The sequence below is a fragment of the Canis aureus genome, chromosome 19 (assembly GCF_053574225.1).
Source record: "Canis aureus isolate CA01 chromosome 19, VMU_Caureus_v.1.0, whole genome shotgun sequence".
NCBI classification, from domain to species: Eukaryota; Metazoa; Chordata; class Mammalia; order Carnivora; family Canidae; genus Canis; species Canis aureus.
The window spans coordinates 50491493-50511490 of NC_135629.1; the positions used below are offsets into that span (position 1 = coordinate 50491493).

The following is a 19998-nucleotide window of genomic DNA, read 5'->3' on the forward strand; positions in this document are numbered from 1 at the left end:
TCCTTTTCCTGGCTGAATAATATTTCACTGTATGGATGGACCACATTTTGTTTATCCATTCATTTGTTCATGGACATTTGGATTGTTTCTACCTCTTGACTACTGTAACTAATGCTGCTGTGAACTCAGCATACAAGTATTTGTTTGAATACCTGTTTTCTTTTCTTTTTTTAAGAGAGTTTATTTGTCTATTCATGAGAGAGAGAGGCAGAGGCTCCCTGCATGGAGCCTGCCGTGGGACTCGATCCTGGGTCTCCAGGATCACGCCCGGGCTGAAGGTGGCACTAAACCACTAAGCCACCAGGGCTGCCCTGAATACCTGTTTTCAATTCTTTAGGGTATATACCTAGGAGTGGGTGGGAGGGGTCATATGGTAACTCTTGTCCAAATTTTTTGTTTAACTTTTTGAAGAATCATCAAACTTTTCCACAGTAGCTGCATTTTACTTTCCCACCAGGAGCTTACAGGGTTCCAATTTCTCTACATATGGCCATCTTAGTGGGTGCATTGAGCTGGCTTTTATATTACTTGCTACCCCCTCCCTTTGTGGCACATGATAATATTTTGCCTTTTTTTGTGTGATGCATTTGTGAGGCACCAATTCTGATTGTGCATCTGTGGTGATGTGTCTATGTCTGGGCAGCATTGTGTGCTTTTCACTATTGGAGTGTTTGATTCCATGTTGGCAATGGTTGTCTGTCTTTAACTGGATGTGGTCCCAATGATTGGGCATTGGTAGCTGTGCAGTCATGACTAATTACAAACTGTGACAGTAACAGGTGGTGTGAATATGTAGGGTTGTAGGTTTTATGTGGTGCCATATATGGTTGAGTCTGATGTATATGTATAGCTGTGTGCATTACTACATCATTGTGCGTTTGTGAGCAGCTGTGTGCTGCTGTGTTTCATGCTTTTGTGTGTGGTGGCAACATCTGTGTTTCATGGGAGTTGTGTAACTGCATCTTCTATAGTTTAGTGACAACATATCCAAGTGTCTCTGTGTGTCTGTTCGGTTGTGGCTAAATCACGTCAATGTGATTGTGTGCGTTTATGTGACAGTGTGTGATGCTGTCAGTACCTGTCTGTGTGATTATGAATTCTATGTCTGAGAGATTGTGTGACTATGTCATTGTGTAACCAATGTAGTGGATAGCTGTGTCTTTGTGCCTGGAAGTTGTGTGTCTGTGCGTGGTCTATATTATATAGATACACAATTTCATGTGCAGGGACTATATGGTCTGTGTGACTCAGGGGCCAGGAATCCGTGTTACTATGTAACTGCCTGTTGTGTGTGGATATGACTGTGAACTATGTATGTATGATATGTGTCCGTATCATCCACCCAGGCTCCCACGGTAAAACAATGGTCCCTGGTGTAGAACCTTGGATTCCTCCCCCATGGGGAACAGAAGTCAAACAGCAGCCAGGCCCAGAGCAGGGGTTGGGGAGGGTCTCCTGCACATCATCATGTACTTCCTGTGGCCTGATCCAACCATGCAATTTCACCCAGGAGAGGGGGTCACTTCCCCTGCTCCAGCCCCATCACACCAGAGCAACTGTGGTCACGGCAGCCTCCAGCTCCACACAAGCCTCACCCAGAGGGGCCGTGGCAGACAGCAGTGCCTGATTGGGAGGGGCTCCTCCCAGCGCTAAGCTCAGACCCTGAGAACTCACAACCCAGGCAATTTCAAACCAACCTAACATGAAGCCCCAGCCCCCAACCCTCCCACTCATCGGGAACAGAGCTTTGGCTGTTCTGGGCCTCCACCTGATAGCAGCTTACAACATCTGGGGTGTCTGATAATGCTTGGCTTGGCAGGGACTTCATGCCAAGCCCCGCCATCAGCATGGTTGCTGCTGTTTATTGGGGAGGGGGAGAGCTACAGGGCCCCGGTCACAGGAAAGGGGGTATCAAAACCCCTTCCCAGGACCCCCATTCTGTCTGTCGCCCCTTCTACAGAAAGGTAACTAAGAGTAGGCCCCAAGTTTCTCTTTCTGTGGGGACTCAGTACCTCACTTTACCCAACACCTGAACCCTCAACCTCTGAACCCCCAGCCCCTGAACATCTGACTTGGCTTTAGATACAGGGTCAGTCCTTAAAGCCCAGCCCCTAAACAGGCTGAGATGAGGTCTCTTCCCCAAAAATGGTGACCCCCCGCCTTGCCTGCCTCTTATCAGGGGCTGCAGCCAATCAGCTGAGAGCAGAGAGGAGCCCTCTGAGGGGCCATTGGTGTCTCAGAGCCCACGAGGCCACGGAGGGAGAGGAGGTCTGAGGCCCAGGGTGGGCACCAGCCAGCCATGGCCACAGCTGAGACCGCCTTGCCCTCCATCAGCACGCTGACCACCCTGGGCCCCTTCCCGGACACACAGGAAGACTTTCTCAAGGTGGGGCCAGGCGGGGTGTAGGTGGGCTGGCTGGGGTCCTGGGCTGTGGGTAGAGCTTGGGGGGGGGTCTAGTCCTCATCTTACTCTGCATCTTAAGGCTGGGGGTCCTCAGGCCAGGCCAGGGGTCTGAACCTGGTCTAAGGACCTACTTCTGTCATATAAAACTGAGGCTTGGAGGGGCACCTGGCTGGCTCAGTGGGTAGGACATGCAACTCTTGATCTTAGGGTCGTGAGTTCAAGCCCCATTTGGGCCATAGAGCCTACTTTAAAAAAGAAAAGAAAAATTAAAAACCTGAGGTTTGAAGCTGAACCCTGCAGCAGTCCACAGTGAGACAACCCCGGTTACCAGGGAGAAACAGCAAATCCAGGAATCACTCTTGGGAATTACTTTTTGGGGGTGACAGGGAAGAAGAGGGAGAGTCTGGAGGGAAACTGAGGCAAAGCTGAGCGCCCCCCCCCCCCAGCCTTCCATGCCTAGCTCTGCCACCCCTTCCCCCATGCCTGAGTGTGGCTCCAGATAATGTTAGTCTTATCTTGGGTCTCCAGCCAGACCCATCGGCCTCTGGCCCTGGACTTGGGGGTGCTGGGGGGAGTGTGCATTGTAAGGCAAGGGGACAGACAAGCAAGCAGGACCCCTTTCCAGAGCCTCTGGCCAGCCTGCCCCCATCAGGGCATCCAGCACCCCCCAACTCTGGACGGGGTACCTCGGTGTCCACCGAAGCCTCACGCCACCGCTCCTTCCCCAGTGGTGGCGCTCTGAGGAGGTGCAGGACTTGGGTCCGGGTCCCCCTGATCCCACCGGGCTGCCCCTCCACGTGAGGCCAGAGTCGCAGGACGCGCCCGGGGAGGACGAAGACGACGAGAGGGACTCGGCCACCGCCTGGGATCTGGATCTCCTGCTCACCAACTTCCCGTGTCCCGAGCCGGGCGGCGCGCCCCAAACCTGCGCTTTGGCGCCAGGCGAGTGCTCGGGGGTGCAGTTCCCGCCGCCGCCGCTGCCGCCGCCACCAGCGCCCGAGACTCCCTGCCCGTACGTGGGCGGCCCGGGGCTGGTGGCTGGGCTCTTAGGTCCCGAGGAGCACCCGGGCTGGGCGCGGCCGGCCCCTAGAGCCCCGGTCCCGGACGCCTTCGTGGGCTCAGCCCTGGGCCCAGCCCCCGAGCCCAAGCCATTGCCGCTGCAGCCCGTGTACCCGGGGCCAGGTGCGGGGTCCTCCGGCAGCTACTTCTCGCGGACCGGGCTTTCGGTGCCCACGGCGCCGGGCGCCCCCTACGGGCTGCTGCCCGGGTACCCACCGCTGTACCCGGTGCCGCAGTACCAAGGGCACTTCCAGCTCTTCCGCGGGCTCCCAGCGCCTGCGCCCGGCCCCACATCACCCCCCTCTTTCCTGAGTTGTCTGGGACCCGGGACGGCGGGTTCGGGACTCCGGGGGACCGCAGGAGACCCAGGAGGGGTCGCGGACGCCGCACCGTCTAAACGCAGCCGGCGATCGTGGGCGCGCAAGAGGCAGGCGGCACACACTTGCACGCACCCGGGCTGTGGGAAGAGCTACACCAAGAGCTCACACCTGAAGGCTCATCTGCGCACGCACACAGGTGAGGGCGCGAGGACCGGGCCGGGGAATGGGCCTCAGGAGCAGAAAAACCCGAGCAAGTGGGCGGGGCAGAGGATGCTCGGAGCCGGCCTGGGACCTCGGCAGCAGGCAGCATTGAGGGAGGCGGGGCGGGGGTAGCACGGAGACAACCTGGGGAATCTGAGGAGCGTCTCCGGGAGCCGACGGGTGAGATCTGGGCAGGGCAAGGGCCAAAGAGCAGAAAGCCTGGCAAGTGACAAAGGGGACGGGCCGCGGAGAGGGGAAAGGCTTGGAATGCCAGAGGTGGAGCCAAAGACAGAGGGTTCGGGTCCTGGGCTTGCAGAGACGGAGTTAGGAGCCTGGAGTGTAAAGCGTTGAGTTGCTTGCCGGGGAGGCGGAGCCAGGCCGTAGGGGGCGTGGCAGCACTCAAGAGGGGAGGCGGGGCCAGAGCCAGTTTCTGGAGCCCAGATAGGGCGGCGGGTCCAAGAGGATAGAGGGAATAGCTGGGAAAGGAGGGTGGGCCTAGGAGAAGCCGGGTCCCAAGGATCCTGTGGAATAGAGGCGAGGAGGAGGAGGAAGGGTCAGGCCTAAGTTTAGGAGTCCCCACGGAGGGTAGGCCCAGCACAGATGGCAAGGGCCATGTGTACACTCCAGTGCAGAAGCGCAGGGGGAGAGGCCAGGAGTAGCCGGGAGAGAGAACAATCACCGGGGACAGGGCCAAGGGGGGGTGGGAGGCAGAATTGGGCAGCAGCTGGAGGGTCCTCTGGTACAAGGCAGGCGCTGGAACACAGGGAGCCAGAGTCAAAGGATGAAGGTGGGGATGGCTTTAGGACTCAGGGGCAGGGTAATAGGGCACAGAAAATGAGGCCAGTGGTGTAGGGGACAGGACTTGGGTCCAGGAACTGAGAACGGGTTTGGCGCCAAATGCAGGTACAGAAGGGTTGGGATCGCAGAGGCCGGAGTGGGTGCGAATCAGAGCCCTCCCCTGAGAGTGAGCGCCTCCCTACATTTTGAGCGCTAGGTGCCTCACTTGCCTCATCCTAGTACAGACCAAGGCTGAGTAAAGCAGTGTGGCCAGATGCAGAGGCAGCACAGGGGAGGGGTGGGGCGGACAGTGGCTCACAGCTTGTTTGTCACCCCCCAACCCACAGGGGAGAAGCCCTATGCCTGCACATGGGACGGCTGTGGCTGGAGGTTCGCACGCTCAGACGAACTGACCCGCCACTACAGGAAGCACACAGGACAGCGCCCCTTCCGCTGCCAGCTCTGCCCGCGCGCTTTTTCACGCTCCGATCACCTGGCCTTGCACATGAAGCGTCATCTTTGAGCGCTGCCCCAACACTTGGACTCTTCCTGGGGATTGGGGATGGAACAAAAGCAGATCCACACAGGGTGGTGTTCCCTTGGATGGACCCTCTCCCGGATTCATGGTCCCATAGATCCACCCAAAGATCAAGGACTGGCCCATAGAGACACTTGAAGCTCCCACACGTCTTCAGCCACGGGGAGCTACACAGAGACATCCAGTGGCCACACAGACACAGCGAGACAGACCTCCAAATAAACGGAGTCATTTGGACACTCAGACATTTTGGACAGAGGGACAGACTCTCAGAGAGCTGGACCCTCAGACCAGCTTACAAGAGGCCCTGGGCAGTGGGAGTGGTTGTGGGGTGAGGTTTCCCAGAGACCCTTGGCCTAGAAAGGGGTTTTCACACCGTGATTAATGAAGTTCTGCATAGTGGCTGGATCTGTTGTGAATGGTTATGGGTCCTATACCAATGCCTCTCCCAGATAAAGGTTCAGCGTTGGCCTGGTTTTGTGGGTTTTGGGTGCTGGAAGATGGGAGGAAGCTTTACCCTCGGGGGTAAGGTTGGGAGCCGTACACACCTTCACACCCTCATCTAAACTTCAGCTACTCCTCTTAGCACTGCAGGCTTTGATGCCCCTCCCCATCACACCTAGCCCTTGTCTCCTGTCTTGAACCCCAGGTGCATTCACCGGAACCATCTCCCCCGGTGTAAGAGTCCTCACCCGGGGCCCTCAGAGCCCTAGCACCCTCCACCCTGACGTGATCCAAAATGCTCCCTTGATTAGCTCAGGAGGCCTCAGGAAAACATGCGGCATGAAAAGCAAAGAGCACAAGAGTTGAGCCTCAGGCTGTAAGGCAGGAAAGGAAAAAATCCAAATTCACATTTGACCCACGAGCCCGAAGAGAGGAGCTCTGGCGGAAGAGTGGTTTGACTATAGCCGAGCGAGCGGAGCGAGACGGAGGCGGGGCCTAGCGGAGGGATGTGAAATGTGATTGGCTGAGAAAGGAGTCGGAGGCGGGACAGGGGAAAGCAACGTGACCGCAGTGGGCGTGGTCAAGTGGGCGTGGCCAGGGCCGGCCCGGCCGGTGGGGTATATCGACGCAAGCGGGAGGCGTTCCCTGAGGGGATTGACGGTCAGAAAGGAAGCCCCGCCCCGGGGGGCGCCCCAAATTAACTTTCAAATCTCAACTTTCTAGTCTCGCGGGCGGACTCTGCATCCTCGTGAGGTCCCGGCTCGGGTTCCCATGCCCGTTTAGGGAAGTGAAAGTCGCTTAGGGACCGGCCCGGCCCAGCTCGTGACCTGGCGCCCCAGGGTCCCAACACGGATTCCTCGACCCAAGCGCCATGGCCACGCTGAGCCCGCTGCTCCTGGCCGCGCTGCTGTGGGTCCCTGTAAGGACCCTGACCTGCTACGGGGACTCGGGGCAGCCTGTGGACTGGTGAGTGCGCATGCGGCCACCATCCCCCGGGGTCGGCCTGGGGATGCTGCGCGACTGGGTGAAGCCTGGGGTTCCCTCTGTTCCCCTCCCTCCATTTCTTCCAGGTTCGTCGTCTACAAACTGCCAGCCCAGAGCGGGCCCGGGGATGCGGCGCAGAGAGGACTGCGATACAAGTACATGGATAAGGACTCAGGGGGCTGGCGGGACGGCGCGGGGTCCATCAACAGCTCGGCGGGGGCGGTCGGCCGCAGCCTGCTGCCACTGTACCAGAACGCCAGCCAGGTGAAGGGGCGCCAGGGCTGAACCCGGGATGAGACTCTAGGGCCCAGCCCGGAGGGGGGGGGGATTTCAAGTTGCCCCGTCCATCTCCCCCCAGCTCGCCTTCCTGCTATACAATGACCAGCCACCTAAATCCAGTGGGTCCCAGGACTTCGTCGCCATCCGGGGGCACACAAAGGGTGAGTTCTGGATTGGGGCTCCGGGGTTCCTATGCATCTTTCCCAGCTAACCCCTGACCTGCCCGGGGATGGAGTGCTGGGTGGTCTGTCGGACTCTGGACGTCTGCTTCCTCATTTTATATTAACATTGCTTTTCAAAACAAACAAACAAAAACATTTTCTTCTTGACTGTGAGAATTGACAGCTGCAGAAACTGAGCTCAACAGTGGTTTTAACACTGCTCATGCCTCCTCCAGCCCCCCACCCCCACCCCCAGCCCCGGGGCAAAGGAAGGGTGTTCTTGGTGGCGTGTGTGCCTGTCGGAATGCTTTGATCAGCCCTCCTGATCCCTGTCTTCTGGTTCAGGCGTGCTGCTCCTGGACCAAGAAGGGGGCTTCTGGCTGGTCCACAGCGTTCCACAGTTCCCTGCACCCGCCTCCTCTGGGGCATACAGCTGGCCTTCTAACGCCCACACCTATGGGCAAACCCTGCTCTGTGTATCTTTTCCTCTTGCTCAGTTCTGGAAGATTGGTGAGTGTGGACAGGGAGGGAAAGTGAATCCCTGATTCCCTGGGGCCAGAATGTGGAATAGTCGCTGATTTTCTCCACCCTTGCCCTCTAGGCCGGCAGCTGACCTACACCTACCCCCTAGTGTATGACCACAAGCTAGATGCAGACTTCGCCCAGAAAGTCCCCTACCTGAAGGACGTGGTCAAGGGCCATCATGTTCTCCACAGCCCTTGGAACAGCAGTGTAACCCTCACATCCAAGGCAGGGGACACCTTCCAGAGCTTTGCCAAATATGGAAAATTTGGAGATGGTGAGTCTGGAAATTGACGGTTGCAAAGTTCTTTTTCTGCAGAGGGGATGTCTGGTGTGTCCATGGCTAAGGGCAGGTCAGGAAGAGGGACTAGGATTTTTTTGAAAGCTACAGTCAAATGACAGGTAGACAACCAACAGACCTGGGTTCACATATTAGTTTCTGGCTCTATGATGTGTGATTTAACCAGAGCCTCAGTTTAACCCATCTGAGAAATGGGGATACTGATATCTACATTAAAGAATTGTTATGAATGAAGTGAGGCATATAAAGCATTTGGTAAGGGTTATTCATGTTGTCATTCCCTGTGTTTTTAGGAATTGACAACTGAGGAAACTGAACTCAGAAAGGGGGAAATGGCCCTAGCAATGACCCTGACCCTGCTCATGCCCTTTTTCCATCCTCCACAGACCTGTACTCTGGCTGGTTGGCAGAAGCCCTTGGCAGTAACCTGCAGGTCCAATTCTGGCAAAACTCTCATGGCATCCTACCCTCCAACTGCTCCAGGGTCCAGCATGTGCTGGACGTGACCCAGATAGCCTTCCCTGGGCCAGCTGGGCCAGCCTTCAGTGCCAGAGAAGACCACTCCAAGTGGTGTGTAGCCCCAGAAGGGCCCTGGGCCTGTGTGGGTGACATGAATCGGAACCTTGGAGAGGAGCACCGGGGTGGGGGCACATTATGTGCCCAGCTGCCAGCTCTCTGGAAGGCCTTCCAGCCTCTGGTGAAGGCCTGGAAGCCCTGTGGGGAGAACAGAACTTCTCTCCAGGAAATCCAGCAGAGCATATAAGAGCTAAGGCTCAGACACCAATTGGGACTTCAGCTTGAACCCCAGTTTAACGTCTGTGTGACCCTAATTATGTGCCTTAACCTGTGACTCAGTCTACTCACCTGCAAAATGAGAATCATGACACCTGACTCAGGACTGTTGAGAAATAAAAGGAAATTGGTGGATGGGGCTGTTAACCTTTTTTCTTCAAGTGGACACTGGGACTCCAGACAACACTGCAGCCCTTCTTCTCTCTCTGAAGCTCTGGGGACAGCTGGTGTGTAAGCAAGACCCAAAGTGGGACCACAAGGAATGGTCCACCCAAGACCCACCTCCTCTCTCTATGGTAATCAGGCCTGGAGCTTCACCCTTCAAGACGCACACAGGCAAGGGGGCAGAAACAGGATGTCTTGCCCCGCCAGGGGAGGTGGGGTGAGCCCCAGAAAGCTCACACAGCACAGACACACTTTATTTATATGTGTACATATGTATACAGGTGGCTGTACAGAGCAGGGCCAGCGGCCCCCTTGGCTATGGGCCTGGAGGTGTGGGGCAGGGTGCACCTTTTTTGGTCAGGCCTGCTGGGGGTATAGCTTCAGCAGGGCACCGGGAGGTCGGCCCCACCTCAGCCTTGGTAGCTGGGACCAAGAGGGAAGTAGGTGGGGTTGGGAGCCCTGCAGTGCTGGGCGCATTCCTTGTGGGGGCTGGGGAGGGGGTCTGGGGTTCTGGAGAGAGTTTGGGGGAGGTGGGCTTGGAGCGAGGCCCGCTCAGCGTGGTCCGCTCCTCTACCACCTCCAGCACCCAGCACTCCCGACCCCGGGGAACCTCAGGTACAGGAGGCGCCAGAGATGTGGATTCCTGCAACCCTTTGGAGTCTGCACCAAGAGGCTGGGGGGTCCCGGCCTTGGCCCCGGGACGCACAGGCTCTACGACAATTGGCACCGGGGGTGTGCCTGCCTCACCCGAGCTGCTGCGCCTGCCGGTCTCGTGTTCCTGCACTGGGCTCAGCGCAGCCTTTGCCACGGCCCTGGCCACCCCACCCGCTCCATCCTCTGTCTGCACGCTCTGGTGCCTTATGCCGCTGGCGTCCCGCTCCAGGGTCCGGCCCCCGGGGGTCGTCACACGGGGTGGGGTGCAGGCATCGGCCCCACCCGGAGACTCCTTCTCTTTACTGGACACCGACGGCCTGGGGGAGCCCTCGGGCAGCAGCGGATCGGCACCCAAGCTCAGGGGTGACTCTTGGCGGCCCAGGCGACGGACGGCAACCTGCCTAGGTGTGCCAGGACCCTCGACGGGAGGCGTCTCGCCGTCAGACTCGGCGAGGCTATGCAGCGCCAGCTCGCCGTGGAAGTCCTTGCGGAAATCCGGGTGGCCCACCTCGAGGCTGTGTTTGCGCAGTGCGCCCTTCTTGTCGGCGCCCAGCGAGGCTCCCAGCTTCTCTGCCGACTGCACGCGTTTGAGGAGAGGCGAGCGCGGGGGCTCGGCACTCTTGGGGCGCGGGCGCACCACGGGCGGTGACGAGTGCAGCTTCGCAGGGAAGCTCTGCGTCGTGTGTGAGCTGCCCACCGTGTGGCCTGGCAGCGGCGGTGGCGACGCCTGTGTCGGGGACGGCGTGTGTGCCAGTGGCGACAGGGGGATGTTGCCGGCCGACTTGCAGCGCGCAGAGCGGTACTGGCGGTGCAATTTCGGCGACAGGCCGTGCAGCGTGCTGGGCCGGATGTGGTGCGACGCCGACGACGCTGGCGAGTTGGGCGTGCTGGAGGCCGGCGAGCTGCTCTGGGAGGAGGCGCCTGCGGGTGAGCGAGAGGGGCTGTCGCGCGCTGCGGGCACAGCCAGGGCACAGCCCCGCCACCCTGCGCCGCTCGGCCCGCCGCGCGCAGGCGCAGAGCGTACCTAGGTAGGCGGAGTCGGGCGTGGAGCGGTAGCTGTGGGTAGGCGAGCGTGCAGGCAGCCCGTGCGTGGGCGAGCCCGGGAGGCTGTCGCTGGACGACAGCGACCGGTTCAGCGACGACAGCGAGCGGCTAGTGTGCAGCAGGTTTGACTGCTTTGTGATCTTGCGGAAGAGGGAGCTGCGCTTCTTGCTGGGGGACAAAGAGGGGGCCACCTACCCTTCACCAAGTTCCAGAACTCCTGGCTTCTCCCACTTTAGGGCCGCAGGTCGCCCCTGGGGGCCGCCCACCCCACCTGGCCCCTCCCTCTCCAGCTGCAACCCTCAGATCAAAACTGAAAGAATTCTCCTAAACTCTGGTCCCATCTGGCTCCTCCCACATCAGGCCCCCAGTTCCCTTCTGGCCTCTCCCACCCGAAGCCAGAAAAACACCCATTGGCACCAACCCAACCACTTCTGGCCCCGCCCACCCGTCTAGCCCCGCCCTCCCCAGCTGCAACGGGCCTAACAGAGCTGGAAGAAATTCACATGACTCAGTCTTGTCTGGCTCCTCTCACTCAAATCCCCACTCAACGACTTATCCAGGCCAAACCGCCAAACCCTCTGAACAAAACACCACACACTCGTGGCCCCACCCATCTCTCCTAGCTCCTCCTACTTCTAAGGGAAGAAATTATTTCAATTGGCCCAGTCTTGTCTAGCGTGCTCATTTCACGTAGGAATCACTTCTCGTAGCTCTCCCAGACATCTAAATATATCCAACAGGTCAGAACCAGCTCTCCTGGACAGCACCCTCTTTAATTGACAAATGCTGGCCCTGGCCACCTCCCAAGACACCCCTACAAGGTTTTTCTCCCTGCCTAGAAACCTGGCAGTTTCCTTTCCGGGCTTCGCCCGCTTTCCCAGCCCTTCTCTTCCTGTCCTCTTGTTTTTGCTCGATGGTCCGGCCGGCCACTCTTCCTGGGCGCTTCCCTTCTCAGGTCCTCACCACCTCCCACCTTAGCCCCGCCCACTGCTCAAACAACAACACGAAAACGCAAATGTTCCCTCAGCCTGCTATTGATAGACCTGCCAGCTGCATTTGGCCCCACTCACCTCTCCTGACCCTCCTTGGCAGAGGGCCGCTTGTTCCTCCTGGCCATTTTGGCTTTGTAGCTGCTGCGCCGGGCGGGGCCAATGCGAATGGAGGTATTTTCAAAGGGCGTTGTAGTCACCGCTACCTTATTGCCACTCTAGGGGAAGATAGGGGAGAAATGCTCTGCTGAAGGCTGCTCCAGCTGTTTCAGTTCCCCAGAATCTCTCCAGCCCTCCCTGGCTCTCCCTGCAGGATGCTGCCTCCCTTGCACTCACCTTAAGGATCAGCTCCACGACCTCAGGATGCACCATGCCATGCACAGGCTCCCCGTTCACGTGGGTGATGAGGTCACCAGCACACAGCCCAGCCTCCTGAGCTGGGCCCCCCTCTTCCACGTGCTGGGGACAAGACACCCCACAGGGGTAGGGTCACAGGATTGGTAACAAAGAAAGCTCCTTGAGCTTATGTGCCAGATGCCTAGCTCTGCATGCACAGCAATCCTCATAGCACCTTATGAAATAATGATCATTCTCCCCATTTTACAAATGAAGAAACTGCGGCTCAGAAAGGGAAGTGAGCACACAGGTCACAGAGGACTCTTATCCAGGTCCTGGTTCTACAGTTTGAGCAGTCCCTCATCACTGGGGTGTGTGTGGGGGGGCATGCGTCTGTGTGTGTGTGTTTCTTTCTCCCCACCCACCCCTCACCTTGGGACAGAGACTCCAAGCATGTGTACTCACCCAGACAATGTGATGAACACTGTAGACGTCCGAGTCACCCATGTAGACCCGAATGGCACGCAATGTGAAGCCATACTTCTTGCCAGAGCGTTGAATGGTAATGGGGGAGCGGAGCCCACTGACAGCCGGTGAGTAGTCCCGGCTGGGCGAGGAGTCCCGTGAGGATGGGTTAGAGGAGAGAGATCGTGGGGACATGGGGCTGGCCAGAGGTGAGCTTCCATGGGGGTCCACTGCAGACACAGAATCATGGTCAGAGATAGGCGCCAGAGACCCATCTCTCCCTGTATCTGCTCCTGATTCCCGCAGAGATGGAGACAGCCCCTCCCCTGCTATGTGGAACCCAGCATCACCTGCAGGAATCATGACAGACAAAGCAGTGGCGGAAGCCGACTTGATGACTTTGCCCCCCGTTCTAGAAGGTCTCTTCTCTACAGCAGGGTCTCCTGACAGCTGCTGGTGCCGCGCCCGGCGCAAAACCAGGTCATTGGTGGCCCTCGGGCCTGATGAGTCCCCGTCCTTCGAGGGTGGACAGAGGTCACCTGGGCGTGGGCGGTCAGCTGCAACAGAGAAAGTGGGTTAGGAGTCAGTCCAAGGTCACAGAATTCCTGCATGCTGTTCCCTCTACCTGGAATGCTCTTCCCACTTCTCTCTTGTGAGTTTCACGAAAGCAGGTAACATATCCATCTAGCACAGCCCCTGATACAGAGGCGTCCTCATATACATTTGTTGACTGAGCATGGAATATGGGGTGTTCCTCATGTTGATGAGAATCCCCAGGCTGGAGTGCGAAGAGTGGGTGAGAGCTTGCACAAATAACACGAGGCTCACTGAAACAAATGCTCACTATCCGGCCACTGGGTAATTGGGGAAGGCGGCAGGAGAGGGCACTCACCGGCCTCAGCGTCCCCAGCGCTGGGGGTGCCATCCCCTTGAGCTGCCTCTTTGGAGCCCCGCGCTTCCAGGGAGCCTGGGGGGTCAGAGCTGGGCCGGGGAGGCCGGCGCAACCGGGCCTCGTCCTCATCCTCTTGGGGGGCGCTGAAGCGGCTCGGTTCCAGCAGCGCAGAAAAACGGCGGCGCGCGCCCAGCGGGGGACTGGCCTCCCCCTCCAGGAAGCTGGCTTCGGAAGCCGAGAAACGCTTGCTGCACGAAGGGGTAGTGGTCAGAGACACGCCCTTTCGGGTCCCGCCCCCAAACCCAGTCCAGTCCCCCGCTCACATCTCCGGGGAGCCCCCTCTCCAGGTCTTCTCCCGCAGGGTCAGGCCGCCCAGGCCCTCCCGCTTGCCAGCCGCCTTCTCGTCTGGGCCCTTAGCGCTCGGCTCCCGCTTGCTGGCCCCCGCTGCCGCCACCGCCACCGGGGTCTTGGGCTCGTGCTGCGACAGTTGCTCCATGCTGCTGTACACCTGAACCGGCGGGCGGTGGGAGGCAAGCCCGGCCCAGTTCCCGCCTTCGCTCCCGAACCAATCCGCTTCCCGCTGCTGGACCCGCCCATACTACGCCCCGCCCCCAAGGCCGGGCCCCGCCCGATTCTGAGAAGCACCCCGACCACCTACATTCTTCAACTCCCGCCCCACTCCAGTGAGGCCCTGCCCTGCCCAGGCCCTCGAGAATATGCTCTCCTTGCTTCACCCACTTACGTCTATTCTCGCCCAGACTAGGCTCTGAACCCCCTTACGCGCTGTTCCTCAAAGCGAGATCTTGCCCAGCCTTCCAAGCTCGCCCCGGCCCCGCTGCTCTTTCCCGCCAGGACCGGCCCCGCCCCACCGCGGGCCTCCTTGGCACATCCGTCCAGGTTCCCGTCAGATGCAACTCCTTGCCACGGCCAGTCCCAAGACCCCCATGCTGCCTCCCCAGCAGGGCTTCTCACGCCCAGATCTCTTGCCCCCTCGGTAATTCCCCGGCTTGACACCTCGGGCCTGGGACCCGGCTCCCCTGTCTCCTCAGCCCCGCCTCCGCCCAGGCCCCGCCCCCCGGTCTCACCGCACCCCTGGCCCAGCCTTGGCCCACCTTGCTGAAGCGCGGGGAGCAAGAGGAGAACTGGCGGATTTCCACGGGCTCCTCTTCCGTCGTGTCATCCTCATCATAGGAGTTCACGTGATGATACCTGTCCGAGCGGGCTGAGGATTGGAGGGAGGGCCATAACCGCAGGCAAGGGTCCGCTCCTCAGATCACACCCCCACCGAACCCGCGTTCCAGCCCGGCTGCAGGCCCCCGCCAGGCCCCTGGCCCATCCTCGGTCCGATTCCGCCCCTCCCCCAGGCTGGGTCGCAGCTCCACCCTCCGAGGCTGCCGGAGAAGCCTCCCCTCCAGATCCCACCTGTGGCAGTGGCAACCCGGACTCTGCCCCCCGCAGCCCCGCCCCACCGCGTGCTGGCGCTCGTTCTGGGTCCTAGCACCCTGCGGCCCAACCTAAGGACTCACCCCAGTCCAGGCGGGGTGCCTACCCCAACCCGGTTTCTTCCCGGCTTCTCAGGCTGAGCCCCGCCTCTATGCCAGCCACGCCTCCGAGCAGTCACGCCCCCTCCAGGAGGTCCCCTGACCAGCTGGGGTCCCAGGGCCCCTCTCACCGGATCCCACCCCCCGGCCCTGCTCACTGTCGAAGTAGCTCGTGTCATCCTCGGACTCCAGGTGGGGGATGAACTCGGCCTTCTGCCTCAGCAGTCCTGTCCAGTCCAGGTCTCGAAAGAAACTGTGCTGCTTCACCTCAAAGGCACCACCTGGGGAGGGAGGGGGGGAGGGGCCAGGGGAGAGAATTCCAGAGACCGCCCAGTCCAGCAGAGAGAGCCCCAGACCACTTGGGCTTGGAGTCCTACTCTCCAGCCATGACCCCCAGTTCCTTAGTTTCTCTGAAAGGCAGACCCCTTACCTGCCCCCAGCCGGACCAGGGGGTTGGTCTGCAGGAGGCTGGATATCAGGAGCTGGGCGTCCGTGGGCAGGGCCTCGTCCCCTTCTGGCCACAGGATGTCATCTGCAGAAAAGGCAGAGCTGGGGGTCGCTTTTGGAGTCCACAGGCCTTGGCCTGGCCCATGTACCCATGCCACCCGCCTGCCCCCCACAGAGGCACGCACCGCTGATGACCTGTCCAAAGAGTTCTTCGGGCGTGTCTCCAAAGAAGGGTACGCAGCCCACCAGGAACTCATAAAGAATGATGCCCATGGCCCACCAGTCCACCGGCTTGCCGTATCCCTGGCGCAGGATGACCTCGGGTGCGATGTACTCTGGGGTCCCACACACCTGGGGGCAGGCCGTCAGCCTGCGCCCTGGCCGCGGGAGGGGCCTCGAGGGAGAGCCGAGCCCCCCACCAGGCCCTGGGCCCCACAGTTCTGTGGGGTCACTCCACCCACGGTGAACCCCATGCCCGCACACACACCTGTTTGTCCAGGAATTCCCGGGCGTCCTTCTCAATGTGGCCCTCGTACAGGTTGGTCGTGAGGCTCATAAGCCCCATCTTGGAGAGGCCAAAATCCGTGAGCTTGATGTGCCCCATAGAGGTGATGAGTAGGCTGCAATGGGGAGGGGGCGGGTCTCAGAAGTGATGCCTGTGTCCACTTCACTCCTGGTCCTTTCATGCCAGGGCTTCCCGAGGGGCAGGAAGGAAGTGATGGGAAAGGCTCACTTGTCAGGCTTGAGGTCCCGGTGCACGATGCCATAGTTGTGCAAGTACTCCAGTGCCAGCACGGTCTCAGCGAAGTACATGCGGGCCATCTCCACAGGCAGTGCCCCGATGTTCTTCAGCAGGGTGGCACAGTCCCCCCCTGTGGGGGAAGGAGTTGGCCCACGTGAAGACGGAGGCACCCTCAGCCTGGAGCTGAGCACTCAACACGCACCAGGTCCTCACCTCACGTTGTTCCCATTTTACAGCTAAGGAAAACTGAGGCTCAGAGAGGCGCCTCCCCTCCCCAGGTCACATGCAGAGTGCTCTCTACCAGGCTTCTCTCTTCCTCTTAGTCAGCTCCAAAGTTAATCTGATCAGCCAATTTCATACATGAGGAGACTGAGGCTCAGAGAGAGGTTGAGTCAGATGGTGAGGAGTTGATGGTGGAGGTGAGATCTGGTCAGAATAAAAGCCTGGAGGTGTGTGGGTGGCTCAGTAGGTTAAGTGTCTGCCTGTGGGTTAGGTCATGATCTCAGAGGTCCTGGGAATGCACCCCATGTCGTCAGGCTCCCTACTCAGTGGGGAGTCTGCTTCTCCCTCTTCCTCCACCCCTCCCCTGCCCCCATCAGGTTCTCTCTCAAATAAATACAATCTTTTTAAAAAAGAAGAGAATAGGGATCCCTGGGTGGTGCAGCGGTTTGGCGCCTGCCTTTGGCCCAGGGCGCGATCCTGGAGACCCGGGATCGAATCCCACGTCGGGCTCCCGGTGCATGGAGCCTGCTTCTCCCTCTGCCTGTGTACACTCTGCCTCTCTCTCTCTGTGACTATCATAAATAAATAAAAATTTAAAAAAAAAAAAAAAAAAAAAAAAAAAAAGAAGAGAATAAAAAGCCTGCCTGCTTATTGACTGAGTCTAGGAGCATGAGTCTTGATCTCCTGGAGTGTGACTCTTGAGGGCCTCGGGCCTTAAAATGTAGACTCCTGGCCCCTACTAAGTTTACTGTAAACAGCATTCCTATTTTAGTCTCCTAAGTCTATTCCTAACTTCTCTTACAAGGGCCAGATTTTCTTCCAGGTGCAGACTCTAGGTTAGCGTGTAACCCAAGTCGCTTCAGTGAACCAGCCCTCAGACTGTCCCTTCTATTTTCACAAATATTGCTAAACTCATAGGACATAAACTGGGATTCCTGGGTGGCAACTCTGCTATACCAGGGCCTGTCTAGAAGGAAGTCCACACATGCAAGAGCAGAGTCAAGAGATGAAGAGATTCCTGGTGACATGGTTTGAGCACCCAGATACAGCCATTCCTGAAAGTGACATGATTTTTTTTAAATCAAATCTTTCAAATAAATAAATTCTTTCTTTCTTTCTTTCTTTCTTTCTTTCTTTCTTTCTTTCTTTCTTTCTTTCTTCCTTCCTTCCTGCCTGAGCCAGACTTATCTCTGTGTCAGGAACTGACAAATCAGACTCCACAAGGGTGGGGCTCAGGAATCTGCATTTGGTCACAACCCTAGGGAATCCTGACACACACTTATGATGAGAACCAAGCTGAATTCACTTCCAAATGAGACTTTAGGGCTGGGCCACACTCAGAAAGTATATGACTTAAAACTTGCACCATCACCTCCATATTGGTCTCCTTGCTTCTGCCCTCACTGCAGCAGCTAAATGGATATTCTCAAACATAAACCAGATCATATCAGCTCTGCTTAAAATCTTATAGATGATGTCTGTTGCACCTGGAGTGAAATCCAATGCCATTCAGGGTTCTGCAAGGCTCTGCATGCTCAACCCCATCACCTCTTCATCCTTATCTCCCCCTACTCTCCCTTTGGCTTGTTCACTTGGCTCCAGCTTTCTTGGCCTCTTCATTGCTCCTCCAAATCCAGACACCTTCTCACTTAAGAGACTTTGTGCTTGGATTTCCTCTTCCTTATGGTCCCCGATGCCATCCTTATATGTGAAATCACCTGGTCTCCTCTGGCTTGTTTATTGTCTGGCTACACAGACCACAATGTAACCTCCACGAGGGAGAGGAGTGTCTGTCTGGGTCCCAACTGTGTCACCAGGGCCTAGCACAGCATGTGGCATGAGGAAAACCACAAGGGGACATCTGTTGAGTGAACAGGTGGTTGACTAAAGGCTTGGGGCAGCATAGTGTGACTCCATAAGACAATGCATCTCTTAAAAAAAAAAAAAAAAGACAATGCATCTCTTAATAACCACAATATGTGTAACTGGAGCAATAGATAGAATTAGTATTTAGGTGATTATAAGCATGGATGAGTGGATAAACAGATGAAAAAAATATACATTGGTGGCTGCATGGATAGATAGTAAATAGCTACATGGATAAACTGATGGATAAATTGTGGACAAATGGAAGGAGGTAGCCAGTGAGTCATGATCCCAGAGTCCTAAAATGGAGCCCCTGTTGGGCTCCCTGCTCAGTGGAGAGCCTGCTTCTCCCTCTCCTCTCTACCTGTACTATTGCAGTTGCTATCTCTGTCTCTGTCTCTCTCAAATAAATAAAATATTTTTTTAAAAAATAAAGAGATAGCAAAATAGGATGAGAGGCTGCTAGAATAGTTGTAGATGGAGGAATAAAAATATGGATAGTAAATAGATGGATAGATGATGAGTTAATAAATAGATACATAGATACTGATGGATGGATAAGTGACGAGTAAATGGGTGAATAAATGGATGGGTAACTGCATGGCTAGATATATAAAAAGATGAATAGATGAAAATAGATGTGCAAGGTAAACAACTAACCCTACTATAGGGACTTCAGTTAATAATTATGTATTCAGGGGATCCCTGGGTGGCTCAGTGGTTTAACGCCTGCCTTCAGCCCAGGGTGTGATGCTGGAGTCCCGGGATCAGGTCCCACGTCGAGCTCCCTGCATGGAGACTGCTTCTCCCTTTGCCTATGTCTCTGCCTCTCTCTCTTTGTTTCTCATGAATAAATAAATAAAATCTTAAAAAATAATAATATTCATGTATCCAGGGATACCTGGGTGGCTCAGCAGTTGAGCGTCTGCCTTCAGCCCAGGGTGTGATCCTGGAGTACTGGGATCGAGTCCCACATCGGGCTCCCTGCATGGAGCCTGCTTCTCCCTATGCCTGTGTCTCTGCCTCTCTCTCTGTGTGTCTCTCATGAATAAATAAATAAAATATTTAAAAAATAATAATAATCATGTATCCATATTGGTTCAATTATAACAAATGTGCCACATGAACACAACATGTAAAGAATAAACTGTGAGGAGATCCCTGGGTGGCGCAGCGGTTTAGCGCCTGCCTTTGGCCCAGGGCGTGATCCTGGAGACCCGGGATCAAATCCCACGTCGGGCTCCCCGTGCATGGAGCTGCTTCTCCCTCTGCCTGTGTCTCTGCCTCTCTCTCTGTGTGTCTCTCATGAATAAATAAATAAATAAATAAATAAATAAATAAATAAATAAATAAATAAATAAAAGAATAAACTGTGAGGAAAGAGCATCTGTGGGAACTCAATGTGTCCAGTCAATTTTTCAGTAAATCTAAAATACTCTAAAAAATGAAGTCTAGGGCAGCCCCAGTGGCGCAGGGGTTTAGTGCCGCCTGCAGCCCGGGGTGTGATCCTGGAGACCCAGGATCGAGTCCCACATCAGGCTCGCTGCATGGAGCCTGCTTCTCCCTCTGCCTGTGTCTCTGCCTCTCTCTCTCTCTCTGTGTCTCTATGAATAAATAAATAAAATCTTTAAAAAATGAAGTCTATTAATGTTTTAAGATGGATAACAGAGGGCAGCCCCGGTGGCGCAGCGGTTTAGCACCGCCTGCAGCCCAGGGCATGATCCTGGAGTCCCGGGATCGAGTCCCACATCCGGCTCCCTGCATGGAGCCTGCTTCTCCCTCTGCCTGTGTCTCTGCCTCTCTCTCTCTCTCTCTGCATCTCTATGAATAAATAAATATTAAAAAAAGATGGA

The 19998-nt window shown here is 56.9% G+C and overlaps 3 protein-coding genes across 5 annotated transcripts in view; 2 read left to right on the forward strand and 1 right to left on the reverse strand.

Annotated features, from left to right (window-relative positions):
- Positions 1-2178: 2178 nt before the first annotated feature.
- Positions 2179-5707, forward strand: KLF1 (KLF transcription factor 1). Its single transcript, XM_077859764.1, has 3 exons — positions 2179-2386; positions 3133-3979; positions 5109-5707. The coding sequence occupies exons 1-3, from the start codon at positions 2300-2302 to the stop codon at positions 5282-5284; spliced, it is 1110 nt and encodes a 369-aa protein (XP_077715890.1). The 5' UTR covers positions 2179-2299; the 3' UTR covers positions 5285-5707.
- Positions 5708-6351: 644 nt separating this feature from the next.
- Positions 6352-8917, forward strand: DNASE2 (deoxyribonuclease 2, lysosomal). The gene is given in 7 exon segments (XM_077859765.1): positions 6352-6709; positions 6814-6991; positions 7086-7167; positions 7513-7677; positions 7769-7966; positions 8377-8714; positions 8716-8917. Coding segments are annotated over 7 exon segments (1101 nt in total). The 5' UTR covers positions 6352-6614; the 3' UTR covers positions 8761-8917.
- A 263-nt stretch (positions 8918-9180) lies between these two features.
- Positions 9181-19998, reverse strand: part of MAST1 (microtubule associated serine/threonine kinase 1) — a 30508-nt gene continuing 19690 nt past the window's right edge. For all 3 annotated transcript variants that reach the window (XM_077859762.1, XM_077859763.1, XM_077859761.1), the window contains 14 exons: positions 16049-16187; positions 15803-15935; positions 15501-15666; positions 15299-15400; positions 15027-15149; positions 14440-14549; positions 13651-13835; positions 13328-13575; positions 12786-12992; positions 12436-12665; positions 11971-12093; positions 11716-11852; positions 10626-10813; positions 9181-10522 (listed from right to left, as the gene is read on the reverse strand). In XM_077859762.1, coding sequence (XP_077715888.1) covers positions 9264-10522; positions 10626-10813; positions 11716-11852; positions 11971-12093; positions 12436-12665; positions 12786-12992; positions 13328-13575; positions 13651-13835; positions 14440-14549; positions 15027-15149; positions 15299-15400; positions 15501-15666; positions 15803-15935; positions 16049-16187 — 3350 coding nt within the window. In that variant the 3' untranslated portion in view covers positions 9181-9263. The remainder of the gene's footprint in view (positions 10523-10625; positions 10814-11715; positions 11853-11970; positions 12094-12435; positions 12666-12785; positions 12993-13327; positions 13576-13650; positions 13836-14439; positions 14550-15026; positions 15150-15298; positions 15401-15500; positions 15667-15802; positions 15936-16048; positions 16188-19998) is intronic.